This window comes from Carlito syrichta, unplaced genomic scaffold (genome assembly GCF_000164805.1).
Source record: "Carlito syrichta isolate Samal-C Ts95f unplaced genomic scaffold, Tarsius_syrichta-2.0.1 Scaffold316271, whole genome shotgun sequence".
In the NCBI taxonomy this organism is placed as follows: Eukaryota; Metazoa; Chordata; class Mammalia; order Primates; family Tarsiidae; genus Carlito; species Carlito syrichta.
Genome location: NW_007260367.1, coordinates 72,640 through 88,214, shown reverse-complemented (window position 1 = coordinate 88,214; position 15,575 = coordinate 72,640). Strand labels below are relative to the sequence as shown.

The following is a 15,575-nucleotide window of genomic DNA, read 5'->3' as shown; positions in this document are numbered from 1 at the left end:
TGAAACAAATATAGACAGGCGCTTTAGTGATTCCTCCTTGGACCTTAATGGATTATCTTGAACATTTTTGGAGGACATGCAGTCCACTTGGAGATTCTCTACACAAAGGACTCTCCTCCAATTAAATTCAAAAATCAAATTTTCTTTAGTCTCTAAACTACCTTTCCCTCCCTTCTTTTAAAGTAAAATATCCACCAGATTCAGCCTCCATAGGATTATACCTTCAAGTGAGTTGGTGAGGGTTGTTCCTAGAAGGCCTGGAAGATTTTCCGCTTACCCCCACCCCAACACTCTCCTCTGTTACAGTGCTTGGGCCAGGGAGATGATAAAAATGAAAACATTCATGATTTCCATTTATTGAGCTATTATTATTTTGTGTCAGTTCCTATGCTAAGTGCGCTATAAATACAGTCAATTCTCTTTATCCACTGTAGTTATATTCTATAACATCTCTGCAAACAGGAAATTAGCAAACTCTGAATCATTGCTCCCAGTGGGGTGGGGGGGGATTATAGGATTAGGTTATTTCAAGTCTCTGGTCACAACATTCTTGTCAACTGATCAATACACAACTTGTTCAAGGTGTGTTTTGGTTTAAAGACACTTTATTTAGCTGAACCCTGTGGCTCAAGCCTGTAATCCCAGCACTTTAAGAGGTGGAGGCGAGAGGATTGCCTGAGCTCAGGGGTTCGAGACCAGCCTGAGCAACATGGTAAGATCTTGTCTCTACAATAAATCAAAAAATTAGCCGGGCATGGTAGCACACGCTTGTGGTTCCAGCTACTTGGAAGGCTGAGGCAGAAGGATCACCTGAGCCCAGCAGGTTGAGGCTGTGGTGGCTGTGAGCATGCCACTGCACTCCAGCCTGGCCAACAGAGTGAGACTCTGACTCAAAATAAATAAATAAATAAAGACACTTTATTTAATATATGTTGTTGATTCATTGAACTCAGGGCCAACAGCACTGTAACTCATTCCTGAACATAGCTTACCTAACCCTAGTATTTTCTCTGTGGGCCCAATCATAGTCTTCTGGCTACTCAGGAACACTAAATGGTATTTCAGCACTATGCTTGGGGCCGTTTTAAACAGCAAAATCAGCCACAAAAAGCACAAAAATGCAAAGAACGTGGCATTAAACAGATCAGAAAAGAGCACTTGTTTATAGTATAATAGCTAAAACAGGAAGGCAGAGGGTCGCCTTCTTTGATCTCAGCTGAGAACATGTTTGTTGGGCAACCCAAGTTTTTTGCCACTCTGCATGACTTTAAAAGAGCGAATATTGATGTGGGGTTACAAATACATTTTTAGCAAGTAGACTGCCGTTGTAAATGCAGAACCCTTGAATAATGAGGAGGGACTGTATCAGCTCATAGTACCCTTATAAGTAGGTGCAAGTCCAGTGATGTGTGAACTGGAAGAAACCTCAGAAATCTCCTCTTCTGGCTACTTTCTTTGAGTCTTTGGGAGGCTGGTGCTGTGAAATGACTTCTCCAAAAACATCCAGTGCATGTGCAACTCATGAGATTTAATCTCAGGTCTTCCAGCGACAGTCAGTGCCCTTTCCAGTACATATTGATGAGACCAAATACAGCTCATTTTTCTTGCAAATAGGGCTATATGAAAAACTTCTTGCAACTCTCCCACCCCAATTTCTCCTCTGCAATAATTAAAATCGGCTTTGATCAGAATGTTTGATTTAATGACTTCTAGTACAATGCACAATATGTATTAGGAAAAAAAACTGAAGATCACAAACCTCAATGAAATCAAGCACAAAATGAGAAATTAAAGAACAAACTAAGTGAAGTATTTTGCAGCAAGAACGAACTTTGACTTCTAAATTTAATTCTCCATTGAACCAATTCATAGGTGGGTAATATGAGAGGTAATTGATGTGGAAAAAGACATGTGTGCTGCAGAATTTCAAAGAGATGTGGGCACGTGATGCATAAACAGGAAAAATGTGCTATTTTAGTTGGAAAATTGCTAATGTGTGTATATGTATATTTATAAATGTATATCCCCATTTTGATGCCAATTTATTTTTAATGTTTTGGTATCCCAACAATTATGCAAAATTACTTTGTTCTTTATTTGGTAAAAAAAACAAGTAGAGAATTTAAAACCTAAGTTTAAAATGGATCTTGTAACCTGCAGGCTGTCTGAAAGTGTGTACACCTCAAATGAACTAACAAATTAAAAAAAGAAAAAGATGAAAAGGCAAAGATTCAGTATGTTTCTTAGTAAGATCTTCTGCTTATCATGAATTGGTACATCATTACTTTTATATATAAGATTTGTATTTCAATGAATTCCAAGCTACTTTTCATTCTAAGACTTACACATTTGAAAAATCTCTTCCTCACAACTACTATAATAACAACTGTTCCTTTGGGGGTGATAATTCAACTATTATCTCAAATACTCTCATATGTATGATATGACAAACTCCTCTGTTATTTACAGAACAAGATATTGTTACAACTTTATTTATTGTACTTTTCACTTACTCTTAGGAGGAATTAAAAATTCCTGTTCAAGACCCCAATATCTCATTTATCCATCTTTGTCTGACTCAGTGCCACAGAATCTGTTCCTTCCATCCTTTAAGTTAATCATGTAATTCTTACTCATGCACTCATGTTAATTTTGTTATAAACCATCTCCCCACAAAACAAAATCTCATTGTTTCAAGGATAATTTTTATTGATGAGAAACATCTTGCAGATATAAAAAGATAATCTTCTTATTTGACATATTGTTTTTAATTTTTTTCCCCAAAGATGAAAACATCTGATGTTTTCTTTTAAGACAGTAGTTTATCAAATATAAGGATCCCATCCTCTTTCATAAATGAATCGATTGATCATGTCAAAAGATCTCAGAGGCTGGTCATAGGGTAAAATGTGTCCTCCACCTCGAACAATCACCTTCAAGAAGAAAAAAAAGAATGGAAATTTAGAGAAATGGTTATTCTAAATAAATGGAAAGTTTGCATTCAGACTAAAGTATCTTTAAAGTTTACATGAAATTCAGAACATGTTCTACCAATCCATGCCTTTAGATAAGCTGCCTATTGTGTTGATAGCTTTAATAATAGACCTTAAGTTAGGAAATTTTTTTATTTTGGGGGGGGAGTTGCACTCTGTCACCCAGGCTGGAGTGCAGTGGCACGTTCATGGCCATCCCAGCCTTGACCTGCTAGGCTCAGGCAATCCTTCCACTTCAGCCTTCCAAGTAGCTGGAACTACAGGCACACGCCACCATGCCTGGATACTTTTTTTTATTTATTGTAGCGATGAGGGCTCACTGAGTTGCCCAGGCTAGTCTCAAACCTGTGGGTTCAGGCAATCCTCTCACATCAGCCTCCCAAAGTGCTGGGATTATAGGCGTGAGTCACTGTGCCTGGCTGGAAAATTTTTAAAGCGTACACAAGTTTAATTTTATGCAAAGCTGTGTTCATCTTTCGTGTGTATGCTCCTTGTCTTTTTCCTCTTGAGAATGACCTGCCTGCTCCCCACCACTTGGGATTTCTGTGCTGTAACTCTTACTTGGTTAAGCTCCTGAGATGTGGAGGTCAACCCCAGGCCAGTTCTGCCCACAGCTGGGTGGATTGTGTACCTAGTCCTACCCTTCAGCTGGCCAACCCCCAACTTGCCAGCATATTGAGCAATACCTTCCATCTTAGTCTTTATCAGTAATAAAGGGGAAATTTCTATTCTAAATAAACAAATAAAACAAAAACCTTGGCACCTGAAATAAAAGATCATGTTTTAAACTGCAGAACATCTGTCTCTGCCCCGTTAAGCTTCTGATGTCAGCAAATATTCCAAATAGAGGGAAAGAGGAAGGCTGCGTGATTCGATGCCAGTAGGGCAAGAACTGACTCTGAGAGTTGGGAACCCATGTGCAGAAGAGGGCAGTGTGGCCTGAGACATTCTGTTGCAAGTGTGGAGAATGGTCCGGAGTTGCTGGTGAATTAAGTGAGTAAACACACACAATCAAGGGATTTTCGAGGTGCTGAATCACAATCAGCAACTAAGGATCACCTTCCAAAGGCCCTTCATAAGAGACTGGGTTACTTTACCAGCTTCAATCTGAAGGAAACTGAGGCAGGAAGAAAAGTGTATTTGCAGAGTGCATTTATTATATTTAAAAATCTTGGCCCGGCACAGTGGCTCAAGCCTGTAATACCAGCACTTTGTGAGGCCGAGGCGAGAGGATTGCTTAAGCCCAGGAATTCAAGACCAGTCTGAGCAACATAGCAAGACCTTGTCTCTACAAAAAATTTTAAAAACTAGCTGGGCATAGTGGAGTGTGCCTGTAGTCCCAGCTACTCGGGAACTGATAAGAGATCACTTGAGGCCATAAGTTTGAAGTTGCAGTGAGCTAGGACCATCATGCCACTGCCTGTCAATCTAGGCCACAGAGTGAGACCCCGATTCAAAAAAAGTCCCCCCACCTTTTAATAATCACTATTCTCCAACTTTGCTGGGAGGTAAGTAGGATCAGCGTTACTAGATAAATTTTACCTTGCAGTTCACAGCTATATAAGCCATACACCGCACAATGGCAGGGAGCACCATTCACAGGAGTGTTGAGGTAACAGAGTTATTTGGAACTGTCAGGTGGCTTCTCCACATCACACCATTGTGAGATACCTAGCAAGAACCTTGACTTCTGATACCAACACCAGCGTGTTTAATCAAATCCCAGTACTTGCCCATTCTTTCCTTTCATTTGAGCTGAACTTTGCAGCTTAGTTGCCAAACATTTTGACCCACCCTCCCAACAGCCTTCTGAGGTAGGTGAGGGAGGAAGAGCAACATTTGCAAATGTGATACTGGACCTCCCCCTTTCACATGCCAATGGAGACTTCTGCGTGATGCTACACTTGATCAACTGTCATTTCTGCTTCCTTGCAATGACAGTGGAACCCATCTACCATTTGTGTCCAAGCTTGCAACCGGAAGCCCAACATGGTCCACTATTGGTCACAGACTGAAAATAAACATGTGTGACAAGAGCCCCTTCATGCGACACTAGAGGAAAATGTTTGCTGCCCCCACAATCTAAGGCTAGAAATTTTCTTCCTGCAGATTCTCATCCAAATCTCCGATCTTGACAGGAATCTGATGAGTGAGTTCTGTGCATTTTCAGCTCAGCTGAGGACATTTAAGGAAGTCATATGTGTGACAAAACCCAGCTGCTTCAACTGGAAGTGAGTTTGGCAGCAGTGGTCTGGAACAGCAATAAATTGAATGCCCAAGAGCTAAAGGTCATTCTGACTCCAGGAGCCGAAGTGCAGTTAACTAAGTCTAGAGAGCACAGTGCTCACAACCTGGACTCAGAAGTTAGCTGCAGCAGCATGACAGGAGGCACTGCACCTTGTGTGAATTTGGACGAGTAACTCAACCTCTCTGAGCTTCAGTTTCCTTTACCATACAACTGAGAAAGAAGCATTACCTCTAGGACTAGCTGTGAGTTGTGTGAGGAGTTCGTGGATAATGTCCCTGGAACACTTAGCACAGTGCCTGGTCTGGTATGGAATTCAATAAATATTGGTCATTCTCATTATTCTTCCAATAATTAAAATTTTCAACATCCAGAATCAAAATGCCCATGTCCACCTAAGTACCCTAGAACATTCAGTGTTCTTAAATTTTCATCAGGAATTTTGGCTTAAAGGGGTTGTTTACAACAGTGGTTCTCAAACTTGAACGTGCATAAAAATACCTGGGCTTGTTCAAACAGATTGGGAGGCCCCGCCCCCAGGCTTTCCAACTCTGGAGGTCGAGGGCAGGGCCTGAGACTCTGCGTATCGCACAATTCCAAAGCGATGCCAATGCGATTGTTCCAACTACTTGTTGAGAACCACTGTTGAGAACTTTTTCATTCTGGGGCAAACCAGGGAATTCTCTATGTACATCAAAGAAGAACACAGGCTGGGCACAGTGGCTCATGCCTATAATTCCAGCACTTTGGGAGACAGAGGTTAGAGGATTGCCTGAGCCCACGGGTTTGAGACCAGCCTGACCAACATGACTAGACCTCATTTCTACAATAAGTAAAAAAATTAGCCGGGTGTGGTGGCACGTTCCTGTAGTTCTAGCTACTTGGACAGCTGAGGCGGAAGGATCACCTGAGCCCAGCAGGCTGAAACTGTGGTGACCATGAACCTGCCGCTGCCCTCCAGCCTGGGCAACAGTGAGACTCCAACTCAAAAAAAAAAAAAGGAACAAAGGTTATTTTACCTGCCACAAAATTTCCAAAGTATATTCTTCAGCAGATTCACTGAGAGCATTTTACCAACGTTAAGTTCAAAAATAAATCTGAGTGATGAAAAATAAACCACTTTGTTGTTTATAGCCAAGCCGCTCACCACTCACAAATCAAGGACACAAACCACTGGGCAGCTTTTAGCGGTGTAACAAAATGTGGCAGGACCGTGATTACATATTTAAATGTGACAAGATTAATCTCAAGGCTCCCTGAGCAAAAACTTTTTTTTTTTGATGCCTCTAAACTCATATGTTCCAGATGTTGCAGGGGGCCACAAATGTGTAATGAATTTAAACAGAGTTAGACAAACACTTTAAAGCTTCGTTCCACTTTATCGTTTAGAAAACAATGCAGCCGGGCTCAGTGGCTCAGGCTATAATCCGGTGTATTTGGGAGGCTGAGGTGAGTGGATTGCCCGAGCCCGCGGGTTCGAGACCCGCCTGAGCAACTTGGCGAGACTGCAGCTCTACAATAAAATTAAAAAATTAGCTGGGCATGGTAGCACGCGCCTGTAGTTCCAGCTACTTGGAAGGCTGAGGTGGAAGGATCGCCGGACCCCAGCAGGTCGAGGCTGCGGTGGCCGGGAGCGGCCACTGCACTCCAGTCTGGGCGACAGAGTGAGACTCCAGCTCAAAAAAAAAAAAAAAAAAAGAAAGAAAGGAAGAAGAAAGAAAACAATACAATTCTCTCTAGAACTAGAAACAGACCTGACAGTAGTTTTTCAGTAGTGCCTACTTAGATAACAGAAGACAGAAGGAAATTCACAATGGGTGTGTTGTAGATGTGTCAGGGGAAGACTCCTTGGGGGGAGTCTTGCAGGAGATCGCTGGACAGACAGGTGGGTGGAGTGGGGTGGAGAGATGCCCTGCAGACGAAGAGACTGCTTGTGCGCATGCTGGGGCGTAAGGCTTTGTGCACATGCGGCAGTGTGTAAGCCATCCCATTCATGGAGGAGTTGAGGGAAACAGAAGGGCAGCTGAACAGGCAGACACCAGTGGGACCACACAGTCCCATGTGACATGCTGGGATAAGTGGGCCTAATCGCATAGGTTTGTTTTTTATTTTTTATTTTTTGAGGAAAGCAGGATTTATTAAGAGGACAGAGAAGCTCCCACAGTGGGAGGGGACCCGAGGGGGCTGCCCAGGTTTATTTTTTGACTATGGTAACAATACACTTAACATAAAATTACCACTTTAACCCCCCTTTTTTTTTTTGGCCGGGGTTTCACTCTGTTGCCCAGACTACAGTGCAGTGGCATGATCACGAAAGTCATGGCTCTCAGCAGCCTCAACCTCTTGGGCTCAGGTGATCCTTCTGCCTCAGCCACCCGAGTAGCTGGGACTACAGGCATATGCCACCACACCTGGCTAACTTTTTAATTTTTTTGTAGAGACGAGGTTTTGCCATGTTACCTGGACTAGTCTCAAACTCTTTGGCTCAAGCAATCCACCTGCCTTGGCTTCCCAAAGTGCTGGTATTACAGATGTGAGCCACCACGCCTAGCCCATTTTAACCATTTTAAAGGGTACAATTCAGAAGCATTTAGTACCTTCACAATGTTGTACAACCACCCCTATCTAGTTACAGAATGCTTCTGTCACCCCAGAGGAAACCTATACCCATTAGTAATCACTTCCCATTCCCCTCTCCCCACAGCCCCCGGCAATCACTAATTTGCTTTCTGTCTCTCTAGATTTACCTATTCTGGGTATATCCTAGAGGGCTTTAAGTAGGGTAGTAACATGTTCATATTTGCATTATAGAAAACGAATCTGATATCTAAAGAGGCTGATTTGGCAGGAAAGATACTGGGGCAAGGAGGCAAATGAAGAGACTACCAAATCAGGTGAGAGATGGTGTGGGTTCGTAGGAGGGATGGTGAGAAGGGGTAGAGGATGTGAAGGTAAGACCAATGCAACTACTGATTGATCAGATACAAAGGTAAAGTGAGGGCTTCCCCACCCATCCCCCGATGCATCCTCCCCATGCCAGACCTCTGATGTGAGCAGGTTTGCAGGGGGTGGTGCAACTAACTAGAAAAGAGGAAAGAGGTGCTTAGGAGATGCAAGTCTGGTAGAATATGAGGGTAAAATTTATGGTTTCTGCTTTCCACAACAGAATCATGCATACGCACAAGATAATCTTGTCTGTTTCGGTTTCTTATTTACATGAACATTCTTTTACCGTTATTGCATTCCACGTTTGCCAAAATATTACCTTTTAGCTTTCAGACACTAACTAGAAGTACATTCTTCAGGAGGGGAAATATATCTCTTCCAGGCTTCTTTGATTTCTGTGTTATGAATCCTTCCTTTCCGTGGAAAAGGTCCCAATTAAAGTAATAAAGCAGCTTCAATGTGAGAGCAAACCTCTGCTGAGGCACTAAACTGAACCAAGTCTACAATGAATTTTAAATAACCCTTAAGCCTGCCAGTATGATCCATCCCATTCTTTCCCTCCACCCCTCCCCACCTTTCACCACATGCAATGCCAAACTCCCTCTTCTTCCTTCACAGAAATGTCAAGCAAGCAAGACTTTACTTGCCTTAGCAGAATGGCAAAAAGCTATTCTTTTTTTCCCTTTAGGAACCCACTTTACCACACAGGACTTGATGCCTTTAAAAAGTAATTGGGGGAGGGACATGTCACAACACAAGGGATACCTAGTCCTCTGCCAGGGGACCAAACTTCACCTGCATGTAGTCTATTTGTGTAGTTAATCCTTACTTGTACCCCACATCTCTATCATAAAATAACATTTAATTTTTAAAAAAGAAACCGAGACTTCCCTTCCTCATCCTTTCATTCCGTGTCCAGTTTTTATATTTGACATCCACAGGAAGAAAGTCACAATTCAGTTCATTATTTACCCTTACTCAATATCTAGCTTTTTGATCTATGTTTGTAGTTTTCTTTCGGAAGAGAGAATGGGAGTGGGGGAGAAGGGGGCAGAGGTCAGAGCAGTAAATATTCTCTGCCAGGAGTGTTTCGAGGGCTTGGATCCTGCCTCACTGTCTTCTGGGTAATGTGGAAACAAGAGCCAGTCGACCTGCTCAAGTTTTACTTCCTGCAAACAGCATGTAGGATGGTTCTAGCAGTTGGAACTACCTCTCACTAGATCAGGAGAGCCAGATGTGCACAGTGCTGCCGAACTGCACGTTCAGTGGCGTCAAGTTGACAGCTTGAAATGGGCCATGGTGGGAGTATTTACACTATGGAAATTGGCAAACACTACCAATCAGTGCACCTTTGCTCCAAGCTAGTTTACCCTCAGAATCCCGACTCTTCAACATTTTGGGTCTCCTAGGGAAAGAAGAAAACTTCCAGCATTCTTCCTTTTTCCCAAGGTAAGCCCCAAAAACATTCATCCAAAGGAGTAAGTTAAAACATCTAAAAACTTCTTTGAACCTTGCCTCAGGAAGTCAGATGAACCAGGTCTCAAATATCAGCAGAAAGGCGAGAAGGGTCTACCATCTGCTTCCATTTCTGCCTACCCCCACTGAGTTCTAGGATAATTGGCAATAACAAGATTTCAAGATCATGCTACCCTACACACAAGATCCTTCTATTTGTCTCAGAGCACCCTGAGATGCTCCAGAGCTGGTGTTTAGGGTGACTCCAGACTGGATAGGGTAACTGGATTCAACTGTGTCCTCACCTCAACCTGAGGGGACCCCAGGACCCCTAAATGTCTCCAGGTTCTAGGAATTTAGGATACAGAGCTTACCTAATGGCATGACCTCAATTCTCTCTTTGGTCCTCAAATACCGTTAATTTTAATTTTTATTTTTTATTTCTGAGTTGGAGTCTCACTCTGTCGCCCAGGCTGGAGTGCAGTGGCATACTCATAGCACGCTCACAGCCACTGCAGCCTTGACCTGTTGGGCCCAGGCAATCCTTCCGCCTCAGCCTTCCAAGTAGCTGGAACCACAGGCATGCGCCACCATGCCTGGCTAATTTTTTTGATTTATTGTAGAGACAAGGTCTTGCCAAGTTGTCCAGGCTGTTCTCGAACCCCTGGGCTCAGGCAATTCTCTCGCCTTGGCCTCCCAAAGTGCTGGGATTATAGGCATGAGCCACCATACCCAGCCACCATTAACTTTTAAAACCCTTTCTCCATGTGTGAATAATACTTTAAATTTTAGACTGCTCAGTATTTATCCACTTTCCATTTAATGAAATGGTTCTCTGTTAAATTTCAATAGATTATTATAAACCACTTAACAGCTAAGAAAAAACTATGCATTGTTGCCTAGCTGTTAGATCTCAATAAATAGAACTGCTAGTCAATTTATATTTTAAATAATACAATAAATTAGTTCCCAGAGTATTAACTAAGTGCATATTTGGAAAGCTTAATTTAGAAGCATTCTTCTTATGCAAATTGGTCCTCTCTAATGAAATAGAACCACATGAACTAAGAAGACTCTTGGCAAATAATCAGAATAAAATTGGGAGCTGCTATTGTTTATTAGTTCCTTTGTTTTCAGGAAACAAGTTGTGTGAAGTTTTTTTTTTTTTTTTTGAAGAGAAGGAAAAAACAAAAACAAAAACCAGGAATTCATTTTTTTTTTAAGAAGAAGAGGATATTCTAGTCAGTGTTGAGATAATGAAATTTCTACAGCTCCTTTTATCAATGTGTGTTCCAAGATATTTCTCATTTTTTCTCCTATATAACACAGAAAGGAAATAGCCTTTCACTGACATAAACAATGCATCCTTTAGTTGGAAGGAAATTGTTTTTCTGTTCATTACCTCAGCATGTCTAGTCTATTTCCTAGAAGACACTTTGGTGTGTACAACTGGTGAACAACCACAGCAGTTCTTGAGAGTTGTGGTATTAAAATACACACACACACACACACACACCCCCACACACACACACTCCATCACTTAAAGGTATAGGAGAAGGGCTTGGGGATAAGGTGGAGGCCAGTATGATTTTAATTCATTGACTATTTCACTTACTTCGTGTTAGGAACTGTGCTTCAAAAATAAATGACCCATTATTCCTGTCCTCAGGGAGCTCAGCATCAAGTAGGAGAGAAAGGTAATTAAAGAGTTAAACTGTGATCCCGCCTCCTCTCATCCCCTCCACCCTGTGTTAGTACACACAATAGGAGAAGTACCCAGAAGGAGAGAAGGAGGTATTCTCAGGGCAAAACTGGGGAAGGCTTCCTGGAAAGGACACCTGGGCTTAGCTTTGAAAGGCAAATCAAAGTTTTCCAGGAGTTCAGAAGAGTAGAAAGGGCCTTCCAAGGCAAGAGGAGGGAATCCCAGGTGAATTGCTGGGTGTGTGTTTGGGGAATGATAATGTATTTTGTTTTTCAGAGTTCTAACTGGGAAGAAGGGAGAGGAAGAGACCCAGAAAGGAAGCAGAGGCCAGATCAAATATCTCCACTAACCCATGTAGAATTTGGACTTCATCCTGCAGGTATCAGAGTTAGTGAGAGGTTTTGTTGGGTTTTTTTTTTTGAGTTGGAGTCTCACTCTGTCACACAGGCTGGAGTGCAATGGCACACTCACGGCCACCCCAGCATTGACCTGCTGGGCTCCAGGCAATCCTTCCACCTCAGCCTTCCAAGTAGCCAGAACTACAGGCATGCGCTACCACGCCCGGCTAATTTTTTATTTATTGTAGAGCTGAGGTCTTGCCAAGTTGCCTGGGCTGGTCTCGAACCCTTGGGCTTAGGCAATCCACTCGCCTTGGCCTCCCAAAGTGCTGGGATTACAGGCTGAGCCACCAAGCCCAGCCAGTGAGAGGTTTTAAACAAGGGAAAAGCACGATCAGACTTGCATTTTTTAGAAAAAGCACAGAGAGGAAAGCAGATTGGTGAGGAGGAAGAAGACAAGCTAGGTGGGCTGTTGAAAAAGGAAAAAAGTTTAAATAATAACTTAAAACAATCATTCAGAATGTTCTTTTTTTCTTTTTCTTTTTCTTTTTTTGAGCTGGGGTGTCACTCTGTTGCCCAGGCTGGCGTGCAGTGGCATGCTCACAGCCACTGCAGCCTCGACCAGCTGGGCTCAGGTGATCCTTCCACCTCAACCTTTCAAGTAGCTGGAACTACAGGCACGCGCCACCATGCCTGGCTAATTTTTGATTTATTGTAGAGATGAGGTCTCGCCAAGTTGCCCAGACTGGTCTTGGATTTGCGGGCTCAGGCAATCCTCTTACCTCAGCCTTCCAAAGTGCTGGGATTATAGGCATGAGCCACCACACCCAGCCTCAATATTTTTGAATAGCATCTTAAAACTTTTAAAACATCACAAAGCAAAAACTGTTTCATTTTAGAATTTATAATGTGGGATAGCCCTCATGTTTTTTTAATGTCCACAAAATGCTGCACTTGTTTTATTGGTTTGTACGCATGCAGTGTTTTTCTTTTTCACTAGTTTTTGCGGTTTCTATGACGAACATTAGGAAATGAATAAAATCAGGCAGGCAAGAAAGATGCTATAAAGCAGATGTGAGAAATGCTAGGAACTGGGTGAGGGATGTTTACCAATTACATAGATGTTGGCACAGATGTAGTGAAAAGGGAAGGCTTATGTTGGTGGGAATGTCAATGAGGGCAACCTCTGTGGAAAACAGGATAGAGATTTCTCAAAGAACTAAAAGTAGAACTACCATTTGATTCAGCATTCCCAGTACTTGGTATCTACCCAAAGGAAGAGGGACCACTATATAAAGAAGACCCAGCACCTGTGTGTTTATAGCAGCACAATTCACAATTGCAAAGAAATGGAATCAACCGAATGCTAATCAAGTTAAAGATCAGTGGTTAAAGAAAATGTGATATCTACACACACACACACACACACACACACACACACACACACTATAGAATACTATTCATCTATAAAAAAGAAATAGGCTGGGCGCTGTGGCTCATGCTTCTAATCCCAGCACTTTCAGAGGCCAAGGTGAGAGTAGTGCTTGAGTTCAGGAGTTTAAGACCAACCTGGGGTGTGTGATAGTGAGACCTTGTCCCTACAAAAAAAATAATAAAAAAATTAGCCACACATGGTGTCCCAGTTACTCGGGAGGCTGAAGTGGAAAGATTGCTTGAGTCCAGGAGGTGGAGGCTACTGTGAGCCATGATCATGCCACTGCACTCCAGCCTGAGCAACAGAATGACACCCCAACTCAATAATAATAATAATATATTCTGCAGTCATTTGAATGGAATTAGAGATCATTATCCTAAGTGAAGTGACACAGGGGCAGAAAGCCAAATATTGGATGTTTTCACTCGTAAGTGGGAGCTAAGCTAAGGGTCTACAAAGGCATAGAGAATCATAATGGACACTGGAGACTCAGAAGTGGGGGGTGGGAGGGATGAAAAATAACCTGTCAGGTACAATGTGCACTAGTGGGAGTAACGGGTACACTTAAAGCCCAGACTTCGGTCGGGCGCAGTGGCTCAGCCTATAATTCCAGCACTTTGGGAGGCCGAGGCGAGAGGATTGCCTGAGCTCAGGGGTTCAAGACCAGCTTGGGCAATTTAATGAGACCTCATCTCTACAATAAATCACAAAAATACTAGCCAGGTGTGGTCATGTGCATCTGTAGTTCCAGCTACTTGGAAGATCGCCTAAGCCCAGCAGGTCGAGGCTGCAGTGGCCGTGAGCATGCCATTGCATTCCAGCCTGGGCAACAAGAGTGAGACTCCAACTCAAAACAAAAAAACAAAAAAAGCCCAGACTTCTTCACCACTATACAGTGCATCCATGTAACCAACATTCACTTGTACCCCTAAAAACAATTGAAATAAAATTTTTTTAAACATTACCAATTAATATTCTTCTTAATTTTTTAATAAGACTCACAGCAAAGCAACTGGCTTTGCTGTTTCCATGTACAAGTGATGGAAGGAAGAGGACTTTTGTCAGAAAACGACTCCAATTCTTCTCCCTGTGGTCTGGGCTTGCCAGAGAATCCAAGAAATAAGCTGAACTCTGTTGCTTTTATTCCCTGCTGCTTCTCGCTGAGCCACTGTTGGTAGAGCTGAATGGAAAGGGGGCTGAAGGCATAAATGTCTGATAGTGGTGAAAGCTGGATACTTTGGTAGTCAGCCTCAGCACAGAACACCCAGAAACAAAAATGCATCTAGCACCCAGTGCACCACTGGGACTTAGATAGGGCATGTCCACTGCACCTTCACTCTGTGTGTGGATGCTGGAATCTTTTTATTTGATGGAAGCCAGAAAGAAGAAGGGAGACAGACAGGGAAAGAGAAAACAGCGTGAATTTTGATACGGGAAAGGACATTAAGCCCGCCTTCAATTTAACAAGCCCTGGTGAAAGATGACTAGAGAAAGTCCAGTTTTACTGAGATTGTAGAATAATCAGAACTCTTATATGTTATTGGCAAAAAATACAATCAATTTGGAAAAGAGTTTGACATTATCCAGTGAGGATAACATAGGTGCAAGAATACCCAAAGCAGCATTATTCGTAGTAGCAAAAAATTGGAAACAACTCACATGTCCATCAGTGGAACAGATGAATAATAGAATCATATAATAAAGTACTATGCAGCAATGAAACAGAATTAAGCACAGTTGAGCATATCAACATGTGTGAATCTCACAAAGTGTTGAATAGCAAAAGTATGTTTTTACAAAATACATACAGAATAATTCCATTTTTATATATATATATATATATTTTTTTTTTTTTTTTTTTTGAGTTGGAGTCTCACTCTGTCGCCCAGACTGGAGTGCAGTGGCCGTTCCCCACCGCAGCCTCGACCTGCTTGGCTCTGGCGATCCTTCCGTCTCAGCCTTCCAAGTAGCTGGAATTACAGGCACGCACTACCACGTCTGGCTAATTTTTTGATTTATTGTAGAGATGAGGTCTCACCTGCCCAGGCGGGTCTCAAACCTGCGGGCTCAGGCAATCCACTCACCTCAGCCTCCCAAAGGCGCAGGATTACAGGCTGAGCCACCAAGCCCGGCTTGTTTTTTTTTTTTAAACAGGGTCTCACTCTGCCACTTAGACTGGAGTGCAGTGACATGATGATAATTCACTGAAGCCTTGAGCTCCCTGGCTCAAGCAAGCTTCCTACCTCAATCTCCCAAATAGTTGGGACTATAGGTGTACACCACCATGCCTGGCTAATTTTTTTCCTTGTTTTAGAGATGGGTCTGGCTATGTTGCCCTTCTGGCCTCAAGTGATCTTCTAACCTCCGCCTACCAAAGCACTAGGATTACAGATGTAAGTCACCATTTTAAAATTTTTTTTTTTTTTTTGAGTTGGAGTCTCACTCTGTCGCCCAGACTGGA

At 42.6% G+C, this 15,575-nt stretch overlaps 1 protein-coding gene across 1 annotated transcript in view; it reads right to left on the bottom strand.

The window, feature by feature from the left end:
• Positions 1-2,688: 2,688 nt before the first annotated feature.
• The window catches only part of CPVL (carboxypeptidase, vitellogenic like), a gene marked incomplete at its 5' end in the record, with an annotated part of 77,522 nt that continues 64,635 nt past the window's right edge, over positions 2,689-15,575 (bottom strand). Inside the window, one exon of the mRNA XM_008074013.1 lies at positions 2,689-2,933. Within this exon, the coding sequence (XP_008072204.1) occupies positions 2,826-2,933 (108 nt within the window). The remainder of the gene's footprint in view (positions 2,934-15,575) is intronic.